Source organism: Saccopteryx bilineata, chromosome 8 (assembly GCF_036850765.1).
Source record: "Saccopteryx bilineata isolate mSacBil1 chromosome 8, mSacBil1_pri_phased_curated, whole genome shotgun sequence".
NCBI lineage: Eukaryota > Metazoa > Chordata > Mammalia > Chiroptera > Emballonuridae > Saccopteryx > Saccopteryx bilineata.
Genome location: NC_089497.1, coordinates 71,211,661 through 71,234,267, shown reverse-complemented (window position 1 = coordinate 71,234,267; position 22,607 = coordinate 71,211,661). Strand labels below are relative to the sequence as shown.

The 22,607-nt window shown below is 41.8% G+C and overlaps 1 protein-coding gene across 1 annotated transcript in view; it reads right to left on the bottom strand.

The window, feature by feature from the left end:
• The window catches only part of MCCC1 (methylcrotonyl-CoA carboxylase subunit 1), an 82,720-nt gene that overhangs the window by 39,609 nt on the left and 20,504 nt on the right, over positions 1–22,607 (bottom strand). Inside the window, exons 4-9 of the mRNA XM_066241384.1 lie at positions 21,916–22,011; positions 18,171–18,292; positions 17,245–17,392; positions 17,029–17,150; positions 3,663–3,774; positions 1,427–1,508 (exon numbers count right to left, since the gene is read on the bottom strand). Of these exons, the coding sequence (XP_066097481.1) occupies positions 1,427–1,508; positions 3,663–3,774; positions 17,029–17,150; positions 17,245–17,392; positions 18,171–18,292; positions 21,916–22,011 (682 nt within the window). The remainder of the gene's footprint in view (positions 1–1,426; positions 1,509–3,662; positions 3,775–17,028; positions 17,151–17,244; positions 17,393–18,170; positions 18,293–21,915; positions 22,012–22,607) is intronic.

Sequence of the window (22,607 nt, the reverse complement as noted above, 5' to 3'; positions counted from 1 at the left end):
TCCGGGGCGTCGCTCTGCCGCGACCAGAGCCACTCTAGCGCCTGGGGCAGCGGCCAAGGAGCCATCCCCAGCGCCTGGGCCATCTTTGCTCCAATGGAGCCTTGGCTGCGGGAGGGGAAGAGAGAGACAGAGGAAGGAGGTGGGGGGGTGAAGAAGCAAATGGGCGCTTCTCCTATGTGCCCTGGCCGGGAATCGAACCTGGGTGCCCCGCATGCTAGGCCGACACTCTACCTCTGAGCCAACCGGCCAGGGCCAGAAACATATATTCTTATTAGCAAGTAAAATAAGTCAGTCTTAAAAGGCTGTGTATTGTATTATTCCAAATATATAGCATTCTGAAAAAGACAATGCCTTTTTATGGTCTCCACAGAGGTAACAAAGAGATCAGTGGTTGTCAGGGATTGGAGGTAGGGAAGGATGAAGAGCAGAACACAGAGGTTTTTAGAGAAGAGAAACTATACTACCTATGGTACTACAATGGTGGATGCACATCTATCTAGATATTTGTCTAAACTCAGAATGTATAGCATCAAAAAGAAACTCTAGGCCCTGGCCAGTTGGCTCAGTGGTAGAGCGTCGGCCTGGCGTGCAGAGGTCCCGGGTTCGATTCCCGGCCAGGGCACACAGGAGAAGCGCCCATCTGCTTCTCCACCCCTCCCCCTCTCCTTTCTCTCTGTCTCTCTCTTCCCCTCCCGCAGCCGAGGCTCCATTGGAGCAAAGATGGCCCGGGCTCTGGGGATGGCTCCTTGGTCTCTGCCCCAGGCGCTAGAGTGGCTCTGGTCGCAACAGAGCGATGCCCCGGAGGGGCAGAGCATCACCCCCTGGTGGGCAGAGCGTCGCCCTCTGGTGGGCGTGCCAGGTGGATCTCGGTCGGGCGCATGTTGGAGTCTGACTGTCTCTTCCCGTTTCTAGCTTCAGAAAAAAATACAAAAAAAAAAAAAAAAAAAGAAACTCTAATGTGAAATCTGTTCTCTGAGTGATATTAAGGCGTCCGTGTAAGTTTACTGATTGTGTAACAAAGGAACCACGCTGAGGTGGAAGGCTGACCGTAGGGGAGGCGGTGCCTGTGTGGACAGGCGGTATGTGGGAAAATCACTGTACTTTCTCAATTTTGCTATAAACCGAAAACTTCTGTAAAAATAAATGAATAAACTATTTTTGAAGAGCATTATACATATTAAAATAAATATTATTTAGTAAAAGCTTTTTTTCAAATATATATGAATATAAATACAAACGTGTATATATAAGGTCTCAATATAAAAAGTATGCGTGTGTGTGTGTGTGTGTGTGTGTGTGTGTGTGTGTGTGTGTGTCTGGTCAAAAAAGTTTGGAAAATACTGACATAAAAGCTATGTTTCTTTTGCCTCTGAACATAAATAAGTAATTGCTTCTCCTCCTCTTTTAGAAACAAATTTTAACATACCTGCCCCAACATAATTTACAGCTTTAGCAGCTCTGACTGCAGCTTCTCCAAGCTTTCTTCTTACTTCAGGTTTAATACCAGGCTATGAAAAAATATTTAAATAAATTTCCATTAGTACCTTGTCCCACTAAAAATTTTCATTAAGATCCCTTATTACATCTCTGCATATCATATATTGCATTAAAGAGATACTAATAAAGATAAAAAGCTAACTTTATTACCAAATTTTAATGGTTCTGCTAGTAATGTCTATATTCTGTTTCTGCTAGTGATTGCAGATATTCCTCAGCACAGTGACATATCTCTGTCCCTTGTACCTACATAACAACTTTTAGAACTCTAGGTCTACTTAAAACTATATGTATCAATATGAAAACTATGAACGATCCCTATTTTAAGATGGTGAAGCAAACTGGGTTATAGGCCAATAATTACCCTGGAATATGGTAAATCTTGAGATACCAAGTTAATAAGAAAGATTCAAAAAAAAAAAAAAAAAGAGGCCCTGGCAGGTTGGCTCAGTGGTAGAGTGTCGGCCTGGCGTGCAGAAGTCCGGGGTTCAATTCCTGGCCAGGGCACACAGGAGAAGCGCCCATCTGCTTCTCCACCCCTCCCCCTCTCCTTCCTCTCTGTCTCTCTCTTCCCCTCCCGCAGCGAGGCTCCATTGGAGCAAAGATGGCCCGGGCGCTGGGGATGGCTCCTTGGCCTCTGCCCCAGGCGCTAGAGTGGCTCTGGTGGCAACAGAGCGATGCCCTGGAGGGGCAGAGCGTCGCCCCTGGTGGGCGTGCCGGGTGGATCCCGGTCGGGTGCATGTGGGAGTCTGTCTGACTGTCTATCCCCGTTTCCAGCTTCAGGAAATAAAAAAAAAAAAAGAAAGAAATATATGTCAATAAATAGGCAAAACTTTTTAACATTTTTAAATCTGTACTCTACAGATATATATTTAAGCAGTCACTGTTTGAAAATAAGGCTTTACTGAAATTATTGTTGACATTTACTTCAAATGGTATAATATACTCTGCAACAGAAATGGAAATTTTAATGAGACTAACAAACTGACTAACCAGAAACCTCAGATCCCTGACCTGCTAAAACGGCACACTGATAAAACATGTGTGGCAGCATCCTTTACCAACGAGGGGAGCCCTAAGATCTCCAGTGGACGCCTGGAGCCACCGAGTGCCAAACCCTGTGTGCGTTCTCCCTATTACATGCTTTTTCACTAACAGGAAGCAGTTTGCAGCTTCTCTTGGGCATATCCAAATTTCTAGCCTCATTCCTCCTGCACTTTGCTGCCATTATTAAGTAAAATAAGGATGACTTGAACACAAGGTATGTGACAGTTGATCTGATAACTAAGACAACTACCAGGAGACTAACAGGCAGGTCACCTATACGGCATGGATATTCTGGACAGAGGGGTGATTCACACCTCAGCTGAGATGGCATTAGATTTCATCACACTACTCAGAAGTGTGCAATTTAAATTTTATGAAGTTTCTGAAATGTTATTTCATATTATTTTTAGAATTTTTGATTTAAGAGTTTTGGACCACAATTGACCATGGGTAACTCAAAGTATACATGGGATGGGGAGTACTGTATATAATTGAACAAGAAAAGAAGCCTATGGCAGTATCAGTCTCCAAAGAAACATAAATCCAAACGTAAGTAATCCTAGGAAGAGGGCTTGACCCAGACAACAACCTACACCAATCAAAAGGTAGGCTGGAAGGAATACAAACAATTCCGAGGGGCAAAATTTGTCACATAAGAGCAAATCTCTCTCCTCCACAATACAACAGGAAGATGACTAATATATTTTAGGAACACCTTAAACAGCAGTTAAAAGAAGTCATCTTTATAGAAAATACATTCAATTAAACAGATCATTCCATTCCTTAAACATTTTGACTGATTACAATTTAAAATGTACATGGAAACACTATATGGCTGCTCATTATAAGTCAGAGCCTTGGCTCAGAGGAGACGTTACTAAGAAACTATCCAGATGGAACATAGCCCCACTGTGTCCTCTGTATGTTAGCCCAGAACATCAACCCCTTCCTCATCCCCAGCACTGTGGTGGGACCTTACCCTTATATTACTACCAGGAAGTGGTTGTCCAGCAGGACTTTGGGGGAGACACAAGCTTCACAGATTCCTAATATGAAAATCAGAGTGACTGGGGCTTCCATTATAGAGAAGCTTATAAACTTCTTTACAAGTTTCTTACCCCTGGGGCTTCCTCAATGATCTTCTGATGCCTCCTCTGTACACTACAGTCTCTTTCAAACAAGTACACAGCATTGCCATGGTGATCGCCAAACACCTGGACTTCTACATGCCTATATAAAAGCAAACGCACATGTTAATATACTTTATTAAGGATGACTAATATTACATTCAATAAGCAAAACTACTGACCAAGGTGACCAGGATTCCTTTATTTTTATTTTAAGATAGGATAGTTTGCCCTCAAATGGAGGATATGAATTTAGAAGCAGAACTATAGTAAAACTTATTAACACCCAATGAAAAACTTTTCATTTATTAAATGAACACTAAAGAAAAATACCTATGAAATGACGGAAATAAGAGAAGACAGAAAACATAGGAGACTATATTTATGACCTAGAGTAGAGGCAAAGTACAAAAAGTACAAGCTGTTAAGGGAAATACTGATAAATCTATTTAAAAACTGTAGAGAAGCGCCCATTTGCTTCTCCACCCCTCCGCCGCGCTTTCCTCTCTGTCTCTCTCTTCCCCTCCCGCAGCCAAGGCTCCATTGGAGCAAAGATGGCCCGGGCGCTGGGGATGGCTCTGTGGCCTCTGCCCCAGGCGCTAGAGTGGCTCTGGTCGCAACATGGCGACGCCCAGGATGGGCAGAGCATCGCCCCCTGGTGGGCGTGCCGGGTGGATCCCGGTCGGGCGCATGCGGGAGTCTGTCTGACTGTCTCTCCCTGTTTCCAGCTTCAGAAAAATGAAAAAAAAATAAAATAAAATAAAAAAATAAATAAAAAAAATAAATAAATAAAAACTGTAAATTATAGTCTTATTTCATATATCCTCAAAAAGCCAATGAAAACTTTTTTATGATCAGGAGATTTAAAAAAAAAATCAACTCTTATCGTCAGATTTTATAAACTATCGCAGATTGAATATTAAAATGGCTCGTCCATAAATTTTAAGAAATAATTTAATATAGTTCATTAGTTTTCAAGACTACACTAACATTAAACCATAAAAAAATTAAAAAGGCACTTTTTCATATTTGAGTATAAAATAGTAAAATTGTGAGAAACCATAGTCAGAGTAAACGTGGATAACACATGAAACAAGGCTGACAGAGACCATCTGGTGAACTCACAAAGCATTTTTCTCTAGGCTAATTTTGATATGCTTACACTGTAGTTTATCTCACAGATTTTCTACCATAACATAGAGAGAAGTGATCAGCACATGTTTTTCCTGTGATTTTTTAAAACAAAAATTGTCAAACACAGAAGAAACATTTTAAAAACCCAGGAAGTCTTGTAAATATGCTATTCAGCACAGTGGCTCGGAGCTGTTCCTCTCTGTTCATCCCATGAAGTTCTTTATTAAACCACTTGCAATAATACACTTTCTCGATATATCATTTCTACTGGATGTTCCACTTGAAAATTTTGCTACCTGTTGAACACAACAGGAGTTGATCTCTTCCTTTTGGATTTGCCTTCTTGACCTTTCCTCTTTTTACTTATCCTTAAGCTATCATCATCAAATATATTCTTATTATTTTGAACAAACTGTTATCTGTGACATCAAATAAGAATAAATAAGAGGTTTTATTTTACCTTCACTTATTCCTTCTCCACTGTTCTTTCTTTCTCTGTTAGATCTGAGTTTCCAACCTGTAGCATTTCCTTCTTTTTGAAGAACTTCTGTTATCATTTCTTGCAAGGCAAGTCTATTGGGGACAAATTCTCTCCATTTTTGTTGCCTGAAGACATCTTTATTTCTCCTTGTTGGTCAAATAAGTTTGTAAATATGATATATATGTTGGCTCACTTATAGTTTGCATTGGGTGTGGGGGCAGGCTGTAAGCAGGCAGGATCGTTATAGCCTAAGGCTTAGTTTTAAGACTAAGCTTTTCCCCACACCCTTGACTGTTGCATGATAGGGGGTGGTGCACTCTCATGAGGAATCCCATTATGCTTCAGATAAGTGACTTTGTATCAGAGAATTCCTTGTTTGTATATTAGATTAGATTAAAGGTTTTGATTTCTATACTATAAAATGGGGCAGAGGAGCCCATGCAGGAGGACAGCAGAGAAAGGCCACGTGGAGGAGAGGAGAAGCAGCCAAAATGGCAGAGTGCTGAAGGAGAAGCCAGTTTGTGCAGAGAGGACATGGGGAACAGAGGTAAGGCTGGTGACGTAGGAACCTTTGATTCTAGGAAACTCGGATAAGTCAGTGGCTTTGGGAGCCCTGAATGGAAAAGGAAGTGTTTTCTCACTGTGTGCTTCTTGCTCGCTGGGTGCAAGCTAGGATTAAAGCTAATGGCCCACCAGTTCTTGGCTCTGTTGTTTTATTACCGTCTGTCCGAATCAAATGTGAACCTGCAAAGGCCAGGCAGTGATGGTGGCCGTGGCTACTGGCCATACACTCCTTCATGTCTGAAGGATAATTTCATTGCATATAGAATTCTAGGTTTATGCTTTTTTTCTCTCAACACTTCATATATATTTCACTCCATTTGATTCTTATTTGCATGTTTTCTATAAGTCTGATGTACTATAGGAAGGTGTTTTCCCTCTGGCTTTTTTCCAAGATTTTCTATTTGTCTTTGTTTTCCTGAAGTTTGGATAAAATTTTAAAATTTCTTTGATATTTATTCTGTTGCTATCCTCTGAGCTTCCTGGTTCTGTAGTTTGGTGCCTGTCATTAATTTTGGAAAAATTTTGACCATTATTACTCAAAATAGTTCTCCATTCTTTTCTCTTTTTCTTCTTGTATTCAAATAAACACATATTGCACCTTTTTATACTGTCTCATAGTGCATGGGTAGTTCAGTTAGATTGTATTTGATTTCACTTATTTTTCTTTGTTTTTGTTCAGGAGGTTTCCATTGACATTTGGTCAAGGTGACTGATTCTTTCTTCAGCTGTGTCCAGTTCACTGATGAGTCCATCAAATGCACTCTTCTATTAAAATGTTTCTGATTGTCTGACCAGGTGGTGGCGCAGTGAATAGAGCGTTGGACTGGGATGCAGAAGGACCCAGGTTCGAGACCCCGAGGTTGCCAGCTTGAGTGCGGGCTCATCTGGCTTGAGCCAAAAAAAAAAAAAAAAAAAAAAAGCTCACCAGCTTGGACCCAAGGTCGCTGGCTCGAGCAAGGGGTTACTCGGTCTGCTGAAGGCCTGTGGTCAAGGCACATATGAGAAAGCAATCGATGAACAACTAAGGAGTCCCAACAAAAAACTGATGATTGATGCTTCTCATCTCTCTCCATTCCTGTCTGTCCCTATCTATCCCTCTCTCTGATTCTCTCTCTGTCCCTGTAAAAAAATAATAATAATAATAAATAAAAATGTTTCTGATTTCTAGCATTTTCTTTGTTGTTGTTTTCTTTCTTAAAATTTCCATCTCTCTGCTAACATTACCCATCTATTCTTCCATGTTTTCAACTTGATCCATTACAGTTCTTAACACATTAACCAGTTACTTTAAATTTTGTAATCAATCCCAAAATTTGTGCCACATCTCGGTCTAGTTCTGAGGCTTGCTATGTCCCTTCAAGCTGTGCTTTTTCCTGCCTTTCAGTATGACTTGTAATTTTTTTTCTTAAAAGCCAGATGTGATGCATCACATACCAGGAACTGAGCTATGCTGACCTTTAATGTTTTATGTTAATCTGCTTGGAGGCATGCTGTTTAATGTCTGCAGTAGCTGTAGGTGCCCGAGGCTCCACTTTCCTCTAGTGTCCTTGTTTTACTTTTGCTTTCTCCCGCTGCCTTTAGGCTTCCCCAAGCACTGCTTCCTAAACAGAGTTTTGTGTCTTACAGCTGTTTCAGTTGTAACCCACTGTTACCACACAGGAACCCTGGTGGCAGGATTGGGTGGAGGGGAGGGGAAACATTCTATAATCTTATGATTAAATCTCAGTGTTTTAGTGGGCGTGACTCTGTGCTTCAGAAGTTTCTTAAATTTTTTTCACTCGTAGGCAAAACAGGCAGGTTTGAGATTAGATTTGGCTAATTGACCTTCACCCAGGACAGAAAAGGTTCTGGCAAAGTTTCCCTTGGAGTGCTGGCCTTTGTTCTTGAGAATAGACTGCTCTGAGCTTGTTGCTTTTCTACTTCCCCTACCCCAAAATTTTCAAAAATTTTGCTTAGATTTTCATGGAAACCTGGTGGGGTTCCTGGCAAAAAAAACTAATGAAAATTTGGGGAGTTCCCCTAACAGTGGGGTCCAAGGAGTTTCTCACTATCAAGCTAGTTTACAATTAGCCTCCAGTAATGTGGAAAAATTTCCATTTAAGTGTTTCCACCAGTTTACGGCTCCAGCAGCTTCTGTCCCTGTTGAGCTGATCTTGGCTGTGTTCACGGGCCTGCCCAGATTTCAGGGAAGTGGCCTGCCCTGTGGCCTCAATTCTCTTATGGGATTAAAAGCCACTGACTTTCATTCTGTTCAGCTTTTCACTTGCTTTTCAGATGTGGCAACTTCCAAGCTCTTTTATCTGTTGGGAGTTGAATGGTTTGTTTTTCAAATTCCAATGATAAAACTCTACCATTTCTACTGATTCTCCCTTATCTTTTAGCTGTTTGTTGGGCAGATAAATTGTTTTATGCTCACTCTTATTATTAAAGATGGCCACTCAGACAGCTCAGTTGGTTCGAGCACTGCCCTGAGGCCCAGAGGCTGCCAGTTCAATCCTCAGTCAGGGTTCCTCTCTCTAAAATCAATAAAATAAATAAATAAATAAATAAACATTTCGGTTTAAAACCCTGGGCTTGCTTGGTCAAGGCACATATGGGAGTTGATGCTTCCAGCTCCTCCCCCTTCTCTCTCTCTGTCTCTCTCTCTCTCTCTCTCCCTCTCCTCTCTAAAAAAAAAAAAAATGAATAAATAAAAAAAAAAAAAAAAAAAAAGATGGCCGCTGCTCTCAGGTGGTGGTTCTCTCACGTGAGACAGCTAATGGCCTTTCATGCTTGGGAGGGGCTTGTTATGCTAACGTGTGTTGGGGGAGGACTTTCGCACCAAAAGTTTTAAAAGGAGGAACTAGGAGGCCATTTTGGGAGAGAGAAACCATGTTCTGTGGAGAGAGGAGGAAACCATGTTGTTCCAGAGCAGAGAGGCCATGTGGAGGACAGGAGGCAGCCATAAATGGTGGAGTGCTGAAGGAGAAGCCAGTTTGTGTAGGAGAAGGAGATGAGAACAGAGGTGAATAGGCTGGTGAGGCTTTTGATTCAGGAAAACTGGAAAGATTCTCCTGGTTGTGGAACCGGAGGAACATGTGAGTGGGTTTTGGCACCTTGTGTGTTTGTTTTTTACTCATTGGCCAGTAAGAGTCTAGAATAAAGGAAAATGGTCCACCAGTTCTTGGCTCTGCAGTTTCTTTACAATCTGTCCAGATTAAATGCGAACCTGCTTTGGCCGGGCAGCTGTGATGGTGGCCGTGGCTAACGGCCCTACACTGTTCCAGGGAAGAAGACACTATAGCAGGGACTCCAGGTTCTGAAAAGAACATGTGGGGGCCACACCAAGAGTGGAACATAGTTTTTATTCTGAGATCTCAAAAGTTTGAAGCATTTTTTCCTTTGGCTGTTTACACTGAGAATCTGTGTTTTCTGTTTTGATTCTGTAGTCATCAAATCACTTGTGTTATTTTTCTTTTGCTGGCCAATCTATTCTTGCTTGACCTAACTTAGATGTCTGAGAACCCGAGGTACATCAAATCCTAGCCACTCCAATCAGCCATTGTAAGGACAGTAGCCATGGCCATCACAGCTGCCTGGCCCATTCAGGTTCCCATTTAATTTGGATAGACGGTAATGAAACTGCGGAGCCAAGAAATGGTGGGCCATTACCTTTATTCTAGACTCGGACCAGCCAACGAGTAAAAACAAACGCATAGGCACCAAACCCATTCACATGTCTCTGGTTCCACAACCAGGAGAATCTTTCCAGTTCTTCCTAGAATCAAAGGCCCCACTAGTCTCAGCCACCTCCTTTACCCCATCTGCATGCCTCCATCTTGGCTGCCTGCCTCCTCTGCCACCACATGGCCTCTTCCAAAATGGCCTCCTAGCTCCTCCTTTTAAAACTTTTCCATATGACAATCCCTCCTCCAGTACATTAGCATAACCAAGCCCCCTCCCCAGCAGGTAATTAACCGTATCACCTGAGCGACGGCCATTCATGCCGGCAGTGCCATTTTTAACAATAAAAGTGAGCAAAACTAAATAACACAAATTTTACAAGCTTATTTGCCCAACAGTCACGTTGGAGTCTGGCTAGACAGGTAGATACAGCTGGTCTGGATTCTATTAGAAATGCCTTGATATTTTCTAAAAGTTCTAAAAATTTTATTTTCCTGTTTACATTTTAAAGCTATCTAGAATATATATTAAATATGAAGTGAAAATGGTATCTGGTTTCTTTAGTTACCCTCAAAATAGTAAACTCTGAAGACTGTTTTCTATCCCAGTCTTTCAGATAAACACAGTAGCTGATCAGATCTGTAAAACATCTTGGTATCTTCTTCTCTTGGTTATCAGCACCATCTTGACAATTTTTTGGCACTCCATTAATTCAACAGTTAACTAGCAGGATATAACATAGTATATATAGTACAATTATAATATTAAAATATTATTACTAAAAAATACAGCACAGAAATATATAGAAATTCTAATACTTAGAAAATGAGATTATGAGTGACTGTTTTCCAACTCTTGTATTTTCCAAAAATTTGTAATGTATTTATTTATATTAGTTCTGTATTCAAAAAATATTATTGATGCCTATCATTAAGAAGGGCATATACCAGATAATAATATATGGGGGAAAATTATAAAGAAATATACTAGCAGGTCCTTGATTCCCACGAGCTTCCTGGCTATCTGGGGTAATAAATTACAATGTGAGATAATATATAACTAACATTTCATAAGGAAAAAATTAAAAGCTTCAAAAAATGTTGCAGGCATAGAGTACGTCACCAAAATAGCTAGCTGATGTCTCCAAAACAATTTTAACTCAAGAGTACGCCAATTTGGATAGTCAGCCTATTCTTTTTGAAAGATACTGTAGGAAGAAGTCCTAATTTACCTTAGAATTGACTGTCTTTTTATTACTTTCCAACAATACATGGCTAATGTGCTCAACTGGCCTATTTTGAGGTTGACTTTTTTCTTTTCTTTTACAAATGATCTTCGAATGTATTTCATTTATCATGTGATGCTCAGGGACAGTTCTAAGCTCTGTAGTAACTGAAACAAAAACAATTTGGGGGTCCTCTTTAAAAAGAATACAAAATTTAGCCCTGGCCGGTTGGCTCAGTGGTAGAGCGTCGACCTGGCGTGCAGAAGTCCCGGGTTCGATTTCTGGCCAGGGCACACAGGAGAAGCGCCCATCTGCTTCTCCACCCCTCCCCCTCTCCTTCCTCTCTGTCTCTCTCTTCCCCTCCCGCAGCCGTAGCCGAGGCTCCATTGGAGCAAAGATGGCCTGGGCGCTGGGGATGGCTCCTTGGCCTCTGCCCCAGGTGCTGGAGTGGTTCTGGTTGCAATAGGGTGACGCCCCGGAGGGGCAGAGCATCGCCCCCTGGTGGGCAGAGTGTCACCCCCTGGTGGGCGTGCCGGGTGGAAACCAGTCGGGCGTATGCGGGAGTCTGTATGTCTCTCCCCGTTTCCAGCTTCAGAAAAAAAAAAAATACAAAATTTAAAAGAATACAAAATTAGGTACAGGAATTTGGGAGAGGGTCATGCAAGGGAAGGGCCTGCAACTTCACTTTATTACCTTCAAGGTAAATCCCTCTCTGGTCATGGTTCCTAAATGAATTATTCAGTATAAAGTCACTTGACATACAGGATATCTATATCTACATATTTATAGTTATATGAACTACCAAAAAGTCTATGAAACAGGAAGATTTTATAATCAGTACCTTATTTTAAGCAATGGACATAAAAATAAAATTCCAGAAAGTGAAAACAATTAGAAACTTAAATAGCATTTGTTGCTGTGGGACCTGGAGAAGCAGTTTAGGGGAGCAGCTTAGAGTGTGAATTATGGAGTCAAACTGCCTTGGCTGAAATCCAAGTGTCACTATTTCTCAGCTCGGAGACCTTAGGCAAGTTACGTGACTACACTGTTGCTCAGTATCCTCAGCTGCAAAATGGGAATAGTAGCCATCTAAAGGGGTTCTTGCAAGAATTAGGTTAGAATTAGGACAGCAAGATTAGTTAGTGTATGTAAAATACTTAGAATCTGGCACATGGCAAGTGCACTAGAAGTGTGAGCTGTTAGTATTATTTGCTAACATCATTTACAATTACAATTCAATTTGGGTAACTATTTCCATTTTCTGAGCATTTCTTCAATCAATGCTTATGGAGTTTGGTAAAATACAGCTTAAATTTCTTACAAGAATTTTTTATTTTAAAAAGATTCTAAATTTCATCAAAAAAGTAATGGATTTGGCCCTGGCCAGTTGGCTCAGGGAAGAGAGCATTAGCCTGGCATGCAGATGTTCCAGGTTCAATCCCTGGTCAGAGCACACATGAGAAGTGACCAACTGCTTTCCTTCCCCTTCCTTCCCCCTTCTCTCTCTCTTCCCTTCTTGCAGCCAGTGGCTTTATTGGCTCACACATTGACCTGGGAGCTGAGGATATTTCGGCTGGTCTGAGCATCAACCTCAAGTGCTGAGGATAGCTCAGTTGATTCAAGCGTCGACCCCAGATGGGGGCTGCCAGGTGGATCCTGGTTCGGATGCATGTGGGAGTCTGTCTCTCTATCTCTCTTCCTCTCATTTAAAAAAAAGTAATGGATTCAATGACTTAATGGCATATCAATATCATGGAACCATTAATCTCAGTAAAAAGTGAGGTTGGCCTATATTACTGACATAGAAAGGTGTTTGATTTAATATTAGCATGTAATCTTACATAAGATTTTATTCACTGTTCTTCTGTATGCATGTTATATTATGTTTGTATATGTATATATGTTTCTATATACGTACAAGATGCCTAGAAGTATGCATGCCATATCATGAAAGTGGGTACATTAGGGGGTGGGATTGGGTAATTTATGTACTTAAATCCAATGAGAACTTTATATTTTATATAATGTGCATGCCTTTTTTTTTTTTTTTTCATTTTTCCGAAGCTGGAAACGGGGAGGCAGTCAGACAGACTCCGCATGCGCCCGACTGGGATCCACCCGGCATGCCCACCAGGGGGCGATGCTCTGCCCCTCTGGGGCATCGCTCTGTTGCATCCAGAGCCATTCTAGCGCCTGAGGCAGAGGTCACAGAGCCATCCCCAGCACCCGGGCTATCTTTGCTCCAATGGAGCCTTGGCTGCAGGAGGGGAAGAGAGAGACAGAGAGGAAGGAGACAGGGAGGGGTGGAGAAGCAGATGGGCGCTTCTCCTGTGTGCCCTGGCCGGGAATCGAACCCGGGACTCCTGCACACCAGGCTGACGCTCTACCGCTGAGCCAACCAGCCAGGGCCGCCTTTTTAAAAAAAATTATGTATTTATTTAACTTTTTTCATTTAAAAATCATTTTTTTCAATTACAAAACACTATTATATTAGTTTCAGGTGTATGCCCCAGTGATTAGACTTTACATAACTAAGTGATCATCCTGATAAATCATGTACCCATCTGACAGCAGATATAATTACTAGAATATTATCAACTCTATATATTCCCTATGTTGTACTGTACATCCCATGACTATTCTGTAACTACCAATTTGTACTTCTTAATCCCTTCACCTTTTCACCCATCCTCCCAACCCCCTCCAATCTGACAGACATTAAAATTTTCTCCGGCCTGACCTGTGGTGGCGCAGTGGATAAAGCGTCAACCTGGAAATGCTGAGGTCGCCGGTTCGAAACCCTGGGCTTGCCTGGTCAAGGCACATATGGGAGTTGATGCTTCCAGCTCCTCCCCCCCTTCTCTCTCTCTGTCTCTCCTCTCTCTCTCTCTCTCTGTCTCTGTCTCTCCTCTCCAAATGAATAAATAAATTAAAAAAAAATTTTTTTTCTCCGCATCTATGGATATTTCTGTTCTGCTTGTTTATTTATTTTTTTAAAAGTTATTTTAACTATATTTTTTAATTTTTTTATTTATTTATTCATTTTAGAGAGGAGAGGAAGAGAGAGAGAAAGAGAGAGAAAGAGAGAGAGAGAGAGAGGAGAGGGGGAGGAGCTGGAAGCATCAACTCCCATATGTGCCTTGACCAGGCAAGCCCAGGGTTTCGAACCGGCGACCTCAGCATTTCCAGGTCGACGCTTTATCCACTGCGCCACCACAGGCCAGGCTTTATTATTTTTTTTGTTCAGTTGTTAATAAATTTGTGTTTATTGCCATTTTATTTTTCATATTTTTTATCTTTTTTTCTTCTTCTTAAAGAAGACCCTTCAACATTTCATATAACACTGGTTTGGTGGTGATGAACTCCTTTCGCTTTTTTTTGTCTGGGAAGCACTTTATCTGTCCTTCAATTTTTTGAGTGTGTATGACAGACAGATAGAGAGAGGAACAGATAAGGACAGACAGGCAGGAAGGGAAAGAGATGAGAAGCATCAATTCTTTATTGCTGCTCCTTAGTCTCCTTAGTTGTTCATTGATTGCTTTCTCCTATGTGCCTTGACCGGGGGCTCCAGCATTGTGAGTGACCCCTTGCTCAAGCCAGCGACCTTGCACTTAAGCTGGTGAACCCCCACTCAAGCCAGATGAGTCCGTGCTCAAGCTGGCAACCTCGGGGTTTCAAACCTGGGTCCTCCATGTCCCAGTCCGACACTTTATCCACTGCGCCACCACCTGGTCAGGCTGTCCTTCAATTCTAAATGATAGTTTTGCTGAGTTGAGTAATCTTGGTTGTAGGTTCTTCTTTTTCATAATTTTGAATATTTCATGCCAATCCCTTCTGGCTTATAAAATTTCTGAGAAACTAACTCTTGCAGCTTTTAAGATTCTCTCTGTCTTTAATTTTTTGCATTTTAATTATGATGTGTCTTGGTGTGGGCCTCTTTGAGTTCACCTTGTTTGGGACTCTCTGTGCTTCCTGGACTTGTTATGTCTATTTCCTTCACCGAATTAGGGAAGTCTTCTGTCTTTATTTTTTCAAAGAGAATTCCAATTCCTTACTCTGTTTTCCTTCTGGCACCCCATGATACAAATCTTGGTATGTCTGAAGTTGTCCCAGAGGCTACACTATCCTCATATTTTTGGATTCTTTTTGCTGTTCTGACTTTTTTCCTTCCTTATATTCTAAATTACTGACTTGATTCTTAGCTTCATCTACTCTACTGTTGATTCCCTGTAAATTAGTCTTCAGTTACTATATCTTTCATTTCTGACCGATCCTTTTATACATTTTCGAGGTTCTCACTAAATTCACAGAGCATCCTTATAACCAGAATTTTGAACTCTGTATCTAGTAGATTGCTTGTCTTTATTTCGTTTAGTTCTTTTTCTGGAATTTTGTTCTTTTCTTTCCTTTGAGACATTTTCTTTTTCTCTTCATTTTGACAGCCTCCCTGTGTTTGTTTCTAAGTTTCGCAGGCTTGGTAGAGTAGCCTAATGTAGCAGGTGCCCTGTATGGTCCAGTGGCACAGCCTCCCCGGTCACCCAAGCTGAGCACTTGAGGTTCTTCTCCCCATGTGGGTTGTGTACAACCTCTTCTTATAGTTGAGCCTTGATTTCTGTTGGTACGTCAATGGGAAAGATTTACGCTCCAGGCTGATCAGCTGCAAGGACTGGCTGTACCACCAATCACAGACCTCTGACCACTGTGGCTGTACCACCAATCACAGACCTCTGACCACTGTGGAGGAACAGCTGTGCAGGGGTCCACCCCACAGAGCAGGACTTAATTCAGTAGGGCTCTGGTGCCTGCTGAGTCCACCCCGTGATGGTGTCCACTGTGAAGGCAGTTGAGTGGTCTAAAGCTGTCCACTGGGTGTGCTGGCTCTAGGGCCTACAGAGAGGTGCAGGCCAGGGTTAGCCACCACCTGTGTTCTGCCCTGAGGCCAGCTGGCATGAACTACATAGTGATCTGGAGATGGCTGTTGCTTGTGTTAAGCTTGGAGGTGCCCAGGTGAGTCCATGCTATGAATCAAGGCCAGCTGCCGCTAATGCAGGGCCCAGGGCCACGTAGCAAGAAATATGGTGGATGATGAGGCTAGATGCTGCTTCTTTGAGAGATTTTAGGAAAATATGGACCATGAACCAAGACAGGTAATTTGTATGGACAAGCCAATAGAAACAGCTTGGGTGGGCCTGAAAGGGGGGTGGGGCAGGACACCAGGTGGGGCAAACAGTATAAGCCAGGTTGATAGAGTTTCAGATATGTTGTCTACCTGCTGGTTCTATGGGGTGAGGGCTCAAAAAGGAGCAATGGCCTCTGCCAGCACTTCTGTCTGGGAGAAAGCTGTCTCTACAGGTCTCAACCTAATACCGGACAAGTCAGCTCTTCCTCACATCTCTGGTATCTTTCAAGCTGCTGCCCCAATCCTGGAGCTCAGAGGGAGTAAGTCTGAGCCAGTGTGCTGGCCATTTAATAGGAACTGCCTGGACTTGACTGGTGGTGGCATAGTGAATAGAGCATCAACCTGGGATGCTGAGAACCCAGGTTTGAAAACCAGTTCACCAGCTTGAGGGCAGGCTCACCAGCTTGAAAGTAGGGTTTCTGGCTTGAGTGTGGGATCACTGATATGACCCCAAGGTCACTGGCTTAAGCTCTAAGTCACTGGCTTGAAGCCCAAGGTCACTAGGTTAAGCAAGGGGTCACTGGCTTGGCTGCAGCACCCTTGTCACAACACATATAAGAAGCAATCAATGAATGACTGAAGTGCCACAACTATGAATTGATGATGCTTCTCATCTCTCCCCACCCTCTCAAAAAAAAAAAAAGAGGAATTGCCTGGGACTCCAGCAGCCCTCGGTCTCCCTTAGCCTCAATCCCTACCGGTTTTTACAGCCAGAAATTCTGGGGACTTTCTGACACTAGAACCCTGGGCTGGGGAGCCTGGTGTGGGACTGGGGCCCTTGCTCCTCAGGGGGGGTCTCCCCAGCCCAGATATCCCTCCCAATCTGTAGCCGCCACACGTGGTAGTGGGACCAACCTGTCTGCATCTCTGTCCTTCCCACCAATCTTGATGTGGCTTCTTCTGTAATTCCCTAGTTGTAGGACTTCCATTTAGCCAGATTTCAGGTGGTTCTGAATAATGGATTTTTATAGTTTCGTTGTCACTTTGATGTGATTGTGGAAGGAGGTTGGGTACTATGTTTACCTATGCCACCATCTTGCCCAGGAGTCTCATATGTACATTTCTTTTATAACTTAAAAAATCCGTCAGAAAAAAAAAAAGCTGAACCCACCTTGGCGTGTCCACAAACTTCTCAATCAGCATCGCATCATCATTGAAAGACTTCTTAGCTTCCCTCCGTGCTGATTCTAATTGTTCTTGAAATTCTTTTTCGGATCTAGCAATCCTCATGCCCTAGGATGAAAAGACAGTTATGACTACAACATAAATAAAACAAAGAAGACGACGCCTAGCCTGCAATGGAAAACACGGGCACACGCAAGCTGACCTTGCCTCCTCCACCACGGACGGCTTTGATCATGACAGGATAACCGATTCTTCCGGCGTGCTCTTTCAGGCATCTGTCTGTCTGGTCCTCGCCGTGATAGCCTTCCACAACAGGCACCCCAGCAGCAGCCATTATGGATTTGGATGTGCTTTACATTAAAAAAAACACACAAAAAACAAAACCTAAGATGCCCAAATTCCATGAAATATTTCATACAAGAGAAACAAATACAGCCCAGTCTGTAAAATATAATTGAACATTTTAAAGAAAACATCCTATTAATAAAAAACTACAGTCTGAGATAAAATATTAATACAAATATTAAAAACATCTGTTAATTTTCCTTAATCCACAATCCACTTTTTCTTTTTTTTAAGTTTAAAGGAGGGGAGATAGTGAGGCAGACTCCTGCATGCACCCTACCAGATCCATCCGGGAACTCCATCTGGGGCCAATGCTCATACAGAGCATTTTTAGTGCCTGAGGCTAATGCGCTCCAACAGAGCCATCCTCAGCATCCAGGGCCATGCTCAAACCAATCAAGACACTGGTTGTGGAAGGGAAAGAGGGAGAGAAGAGGGATAGAGACAGGGGGAGAAGCAGATGGACGCTTCTCCTGTGTGGCCTGACTGGGAATCAAACCTGGGATGTCTAGACACTGGGCTGACCCTCTATCCACTGAGCGAGGGTCCTCAATCTACTTTTTCATGTGGTAGTTCATCCTACGTTGTTTTTATCCCCCCAAAAGAATTGGCATATTGACTAGAAATACAAATTAGGTGACTATGTTCTGTAACTCACAGGAGTAGCAGGTAAACAACTTATGCCTATGACAACAAAAGTATATGTTAACATGTCTATTACAGGTAAACAAACCATTTCAATGGACTTTCCTATGCTTGTATTTAACAGATAGAAACACATACCTCTTTATACCCATGTCTCTAATTGCAGATGAAGGAGGACCTATAAAAATAATTCCTTCTTGCTTACACAGTTCGGCAAATTCCATATTTTCCGAAAGAAAACCATATCCTGGGTGGATAGCCTAGAAGTGAGACATGAAAAAAAAAATGGACTAGTGCCCCACTGGCAAACCATGACACAGGTCGTGTCGTTTTCCTCAGGGAGGCCTCGCCCTCTGCTGGCGATAGGTGCGTTATGGTCTCTACCAAAATCTGTTTCCGAATGGAACATTCACACTCCAGTTCCGAAGTGCTACCTGAACCAGAAGAATCTCTGGTTCTTGTTAATATACACATAACACAACCCTCCACTTTAACCACTTTTAAGTGTACAATTCAGTGGCATTAAGTGCATTCACAATGTTGTGCAACCATCACCACCACCTCCAGAATGTTTTCATCACCCCCAACAGAAACTCTGTGCCCATTAAACCCCGGTAACTTTCTTTCTTATAAATTCTACTTTCTGTCTCTATGAGTTTGTTTATTCTGGGAACCTAATATATGTGGAATTGTACAACACTTATCCTTTCGTATCTCACTAATTTCACTTAGCATAATGTTTCTGAGGTCCATCCACGAGTAGCATGTATCAGAATTCCACCTTTCTTTTAAGGCAGAATAATATTCTCCTGTATGGATATATTCCACATTTTGTTTACCACATCTACCTGTTGATGGATGTGAACTGTTCCCACCTTTTGGCTATTACAAAAAATGCTGCTATAAACATTGTTGTATACATGCCTCTTTAAGTCTCTGCTTTGAAGCCTTTTAAATTTAAAATGGATGGATTATACAGTAAAAAGGAATCTGTATTTTAATTTAAAATAACACTGCTATTAGGGTAGAATGTCAAGGAATATTTGAACGTAGGAGTAAAGGTAGTGGGGATTTCTTACCTCTGCCTTCCTGTAAAGCTGCCCTAGAACTGAAACTATGGTACCCAAAGTTGAAAGAGCACCCTAGCACAAGAATGCCTCATACATCTTCAGGTCACTATGTGGCCATCTCAACTTTCTTCAAAACAAAACAAAAAACTAAGAAGCAAACAAAACGTCATATGTTAAAGTCTGTATATACTTTAGTGAAAGAGGACTCCCTCAGACATTTTTTTTAAATTTTATTTATTCATCTTAGAGAAGGAAAAGAGAGAGAGAGAGAGAGAGAAAAGAGAGGAGGAACAGGAAGCATCAACTCCATGTGCCTTGACCAGGCAAGCTCAGGGTTTCGAACTGGCGACCTCTGCATTCTAGGTCGAGGCTTTAACCACTGCACCACCACAGGTCAGGCTCCCTCAGACTTTTGCCTAGTTATTTGCAAGTTACTTACAGCTTTAACAAATTTATTTATATGGCTTTCTAGCTCAGAGAAAAGGAAACCCCGTGACTAAGGACAGCATGATTTCTGGGCAAACATACGACAGGAAAGAAGGAAGAAACAGGAAGGCAACAGCAGCTTAGATTTAGATGAAGCAGCTCACTCTCCAACTTCAGTGGCCCCCATGGCATCTTTGTTCTTCTAAAATAATAATTATGTATGGGCCCTGGCCGGTTGGCTCAGCGGTAGAGCGTCGGCCTGGCGTGCGGGGGACCCGGGTTCGATTCCCGGCCAGGGCACACAGGAGAAGCGCCCATCTGCTTCTCTACCCCCCCTCTCTTTCCTCTCTGTCTTTCTCTTTCCCTCCCGCAGCCGAGGCTCCATTGGAGCAAAGATGGCCCGGACGCTGGGGATGGCTCCTTGGCCTCTGCCCCAGGTGCTAGAGTGGCTCTGGTCGCAGCAGAGCGAGGCCCCGGAGGGGCAGAGCATCACCCCCTGGTGGGCAGAGCTTCGCCCCTGGTGGGCGTGCCGGGTGGATCCCGGTTGGGCGCATGCGGGAGTCTGTCTGACTGTCTCTCCCCATTTCTAGCTTCAGAAAAATACAAAAAAAAAAAAATAATAATAATAATTATGTATGTATTATAATTATAACCAAGTGAATGTAAAAAAAAAAAAAAGCTCCACCAATCCTATTTCAAAATATAGTAGTTACATTCAAAGAGCATTTCAAAATTAAAGAATTAAGCTTCCAATGACTGGGAAACCCATATGAATAGAAAAACCCACATCTTATGGCCAGCAAACAACAAAATGCTAAGTACTGAATAAATTGCTAAAGATCACATTTTGATGTCAGTTTGGAATTTTGTTCCATTTAAAACAATGTTCAATTTTAGGCATTTTCTATGAAATGGCCAAATGTTATTTATGCTAGGCAAAGTGAAAAAGGTCTACACTCAGTTCTCCCTCGTGTTTTAACATCCTTTTCTTGAGTATCATTTATAACACATAACATTCACCCATGTATAGTTTCATGAACCTAGTAAATTTACACAACTCTGCAACTATTACTACAACCAGTTTTAGAACACTTATATCAGTCAAAAAAGTTCCCGTGTGCCCATGTGCATAACTAAATTTCTATTTCTAGAGCCAAGCAATGACTGACCTGCTGTCTCTATAGTTTCTCCCTTTTAAGAACTTTCATAGAAATGGAGGAATCATATAGCACAGTCTCATGTGTCTGACTTCTTTATCTTCTCATAATTATTGAGGTTCATCCTGTTGTACGTGTCAGTGGTTCATTTCCTTCTATAGAACTGATTCCACTATGGATATACCACATTTAATTTATGCATTCATTTGGATTGTTTTTCTAGTTTGGGGCCATTATGAATAATATATAGTTATGAATATTCATACAAATCTATTTTTCCTTTCTCTTGGGTAAATGCTGAGGAGGACAACTGTTGGGTCAAAATATGGTCAGTTATATGTTTAACTTTTTAAACATCAGCCAAACAGTTTTCTAAAGTAGCTGTCCTATTTGCATTTCTACCAGCAATGTATGATGGTTTTAAGTTTCTCCACATCCCTGCCAACATGTGGGATCATCAGTCTTTCTGATTTTAGCTATTCTAGAGGGTGCACGTGTTACAGTGTTTTTTAAATATATATATTATTGATACATTATCCATATACTATGAACTAATCCAATCCAATAATTTTTAGTATAATCACAGTGGTGCAGTTATCATCATAATCTAAAATACTGACCAAGATCTAATAATGTAAGTTTTCATTGGAAAAACCTCCCAAAAACCCCATGCCTCTTCGCAGTTATGCCATGTCCACCACATACCCCCAGCCCTACGCACCCACACATTTGCTTTTCTCTATAGATTTGACTAGTCTGTACTTTTCATATGAACAGAATCATACACTACATAAAGTCTTTTCTGACTGTCTTCTTTAACGAAATACAATCTTTTCGATGTCCATCCATTTTTTAGCATATATCAGTACTTCATTCCTTTTTATTGTCCATTCTATGGATATAATACATTTTTTATTTATCCATTCATCAGTTGATGGACATTGGGTGATTTACACTACTTGGTTATTGATAATGCTGCTATGAACATTCATGTATAAGTTTGGATGTATGTTTTCATTTTGTTTGGGTATATATCTAAGCAGTAGAGTTACTGGTTCGTATGGTAACTCTATGGTTGACCTTTCAGGAACTGACACACTGTCTTCCAAAGTGGCTGTGCCAGTTAACATTCCCACCAGTAAATTTACGAGGGTTCCAACTTCTCCAAACCCTTGCCCACACTTGCTATTATTTGCCTTTTTGTCTTGTAAATCTTTTCATCGCTCTTACCTGTGCAGCAGAGATCTTGGCCACTTGAATGATTTTCTCCATAGAAAGGTAGCTCTGCTGGGAGGGAGCAGGGCCGATAAAATGTGCTTCATCTGCCTGTTTAAGAAGTATTACATGTTAAAAACAAAACAAAACAAAACAAAACACCACAGACCTAGTACTCTATATGGAACTGCTTCAGTGACATACTGTTATAAATAAAAATGCTGGCTTCCCCAAAACAATACAGAAGTACCAGCTCATATCTCTACTATAAAAACAAGCCACTTTGAAACCTTTTGGTATAAAGATGTGTCAAAACTTGAGTTTTATGTACACATATCACACACTACAGTGGAATAAAAGTGGCTTAGGATAGAAAGCAACAGCAATCAGACAGAATATGAAAAGTGGGTAGAGAGCTGCATGGGCCAGCTGTGCAGAGCTGGAAGTCCAGGTGGGTGGGTCACTGCGGATTTGCCTCTGCTTGGAGACTTGTGTGGACAAAGAGGACAATAATTGAATTCATCCATGTCTGGGTTCTGTCTGGTGGGTAAGAGCTAGTTATAATTGATAACATTTACAAACTCATGGGAGTAGGGCCCTTTTAGTTATAATTTTTCCATTAAGCCAAGTCTCTGAAACACTGAGTGACTTGTCTAAGCCTCTTGGCCAGTAAGCAGTAGTTGCTAAGACTAGACTCTTGCTCCTTC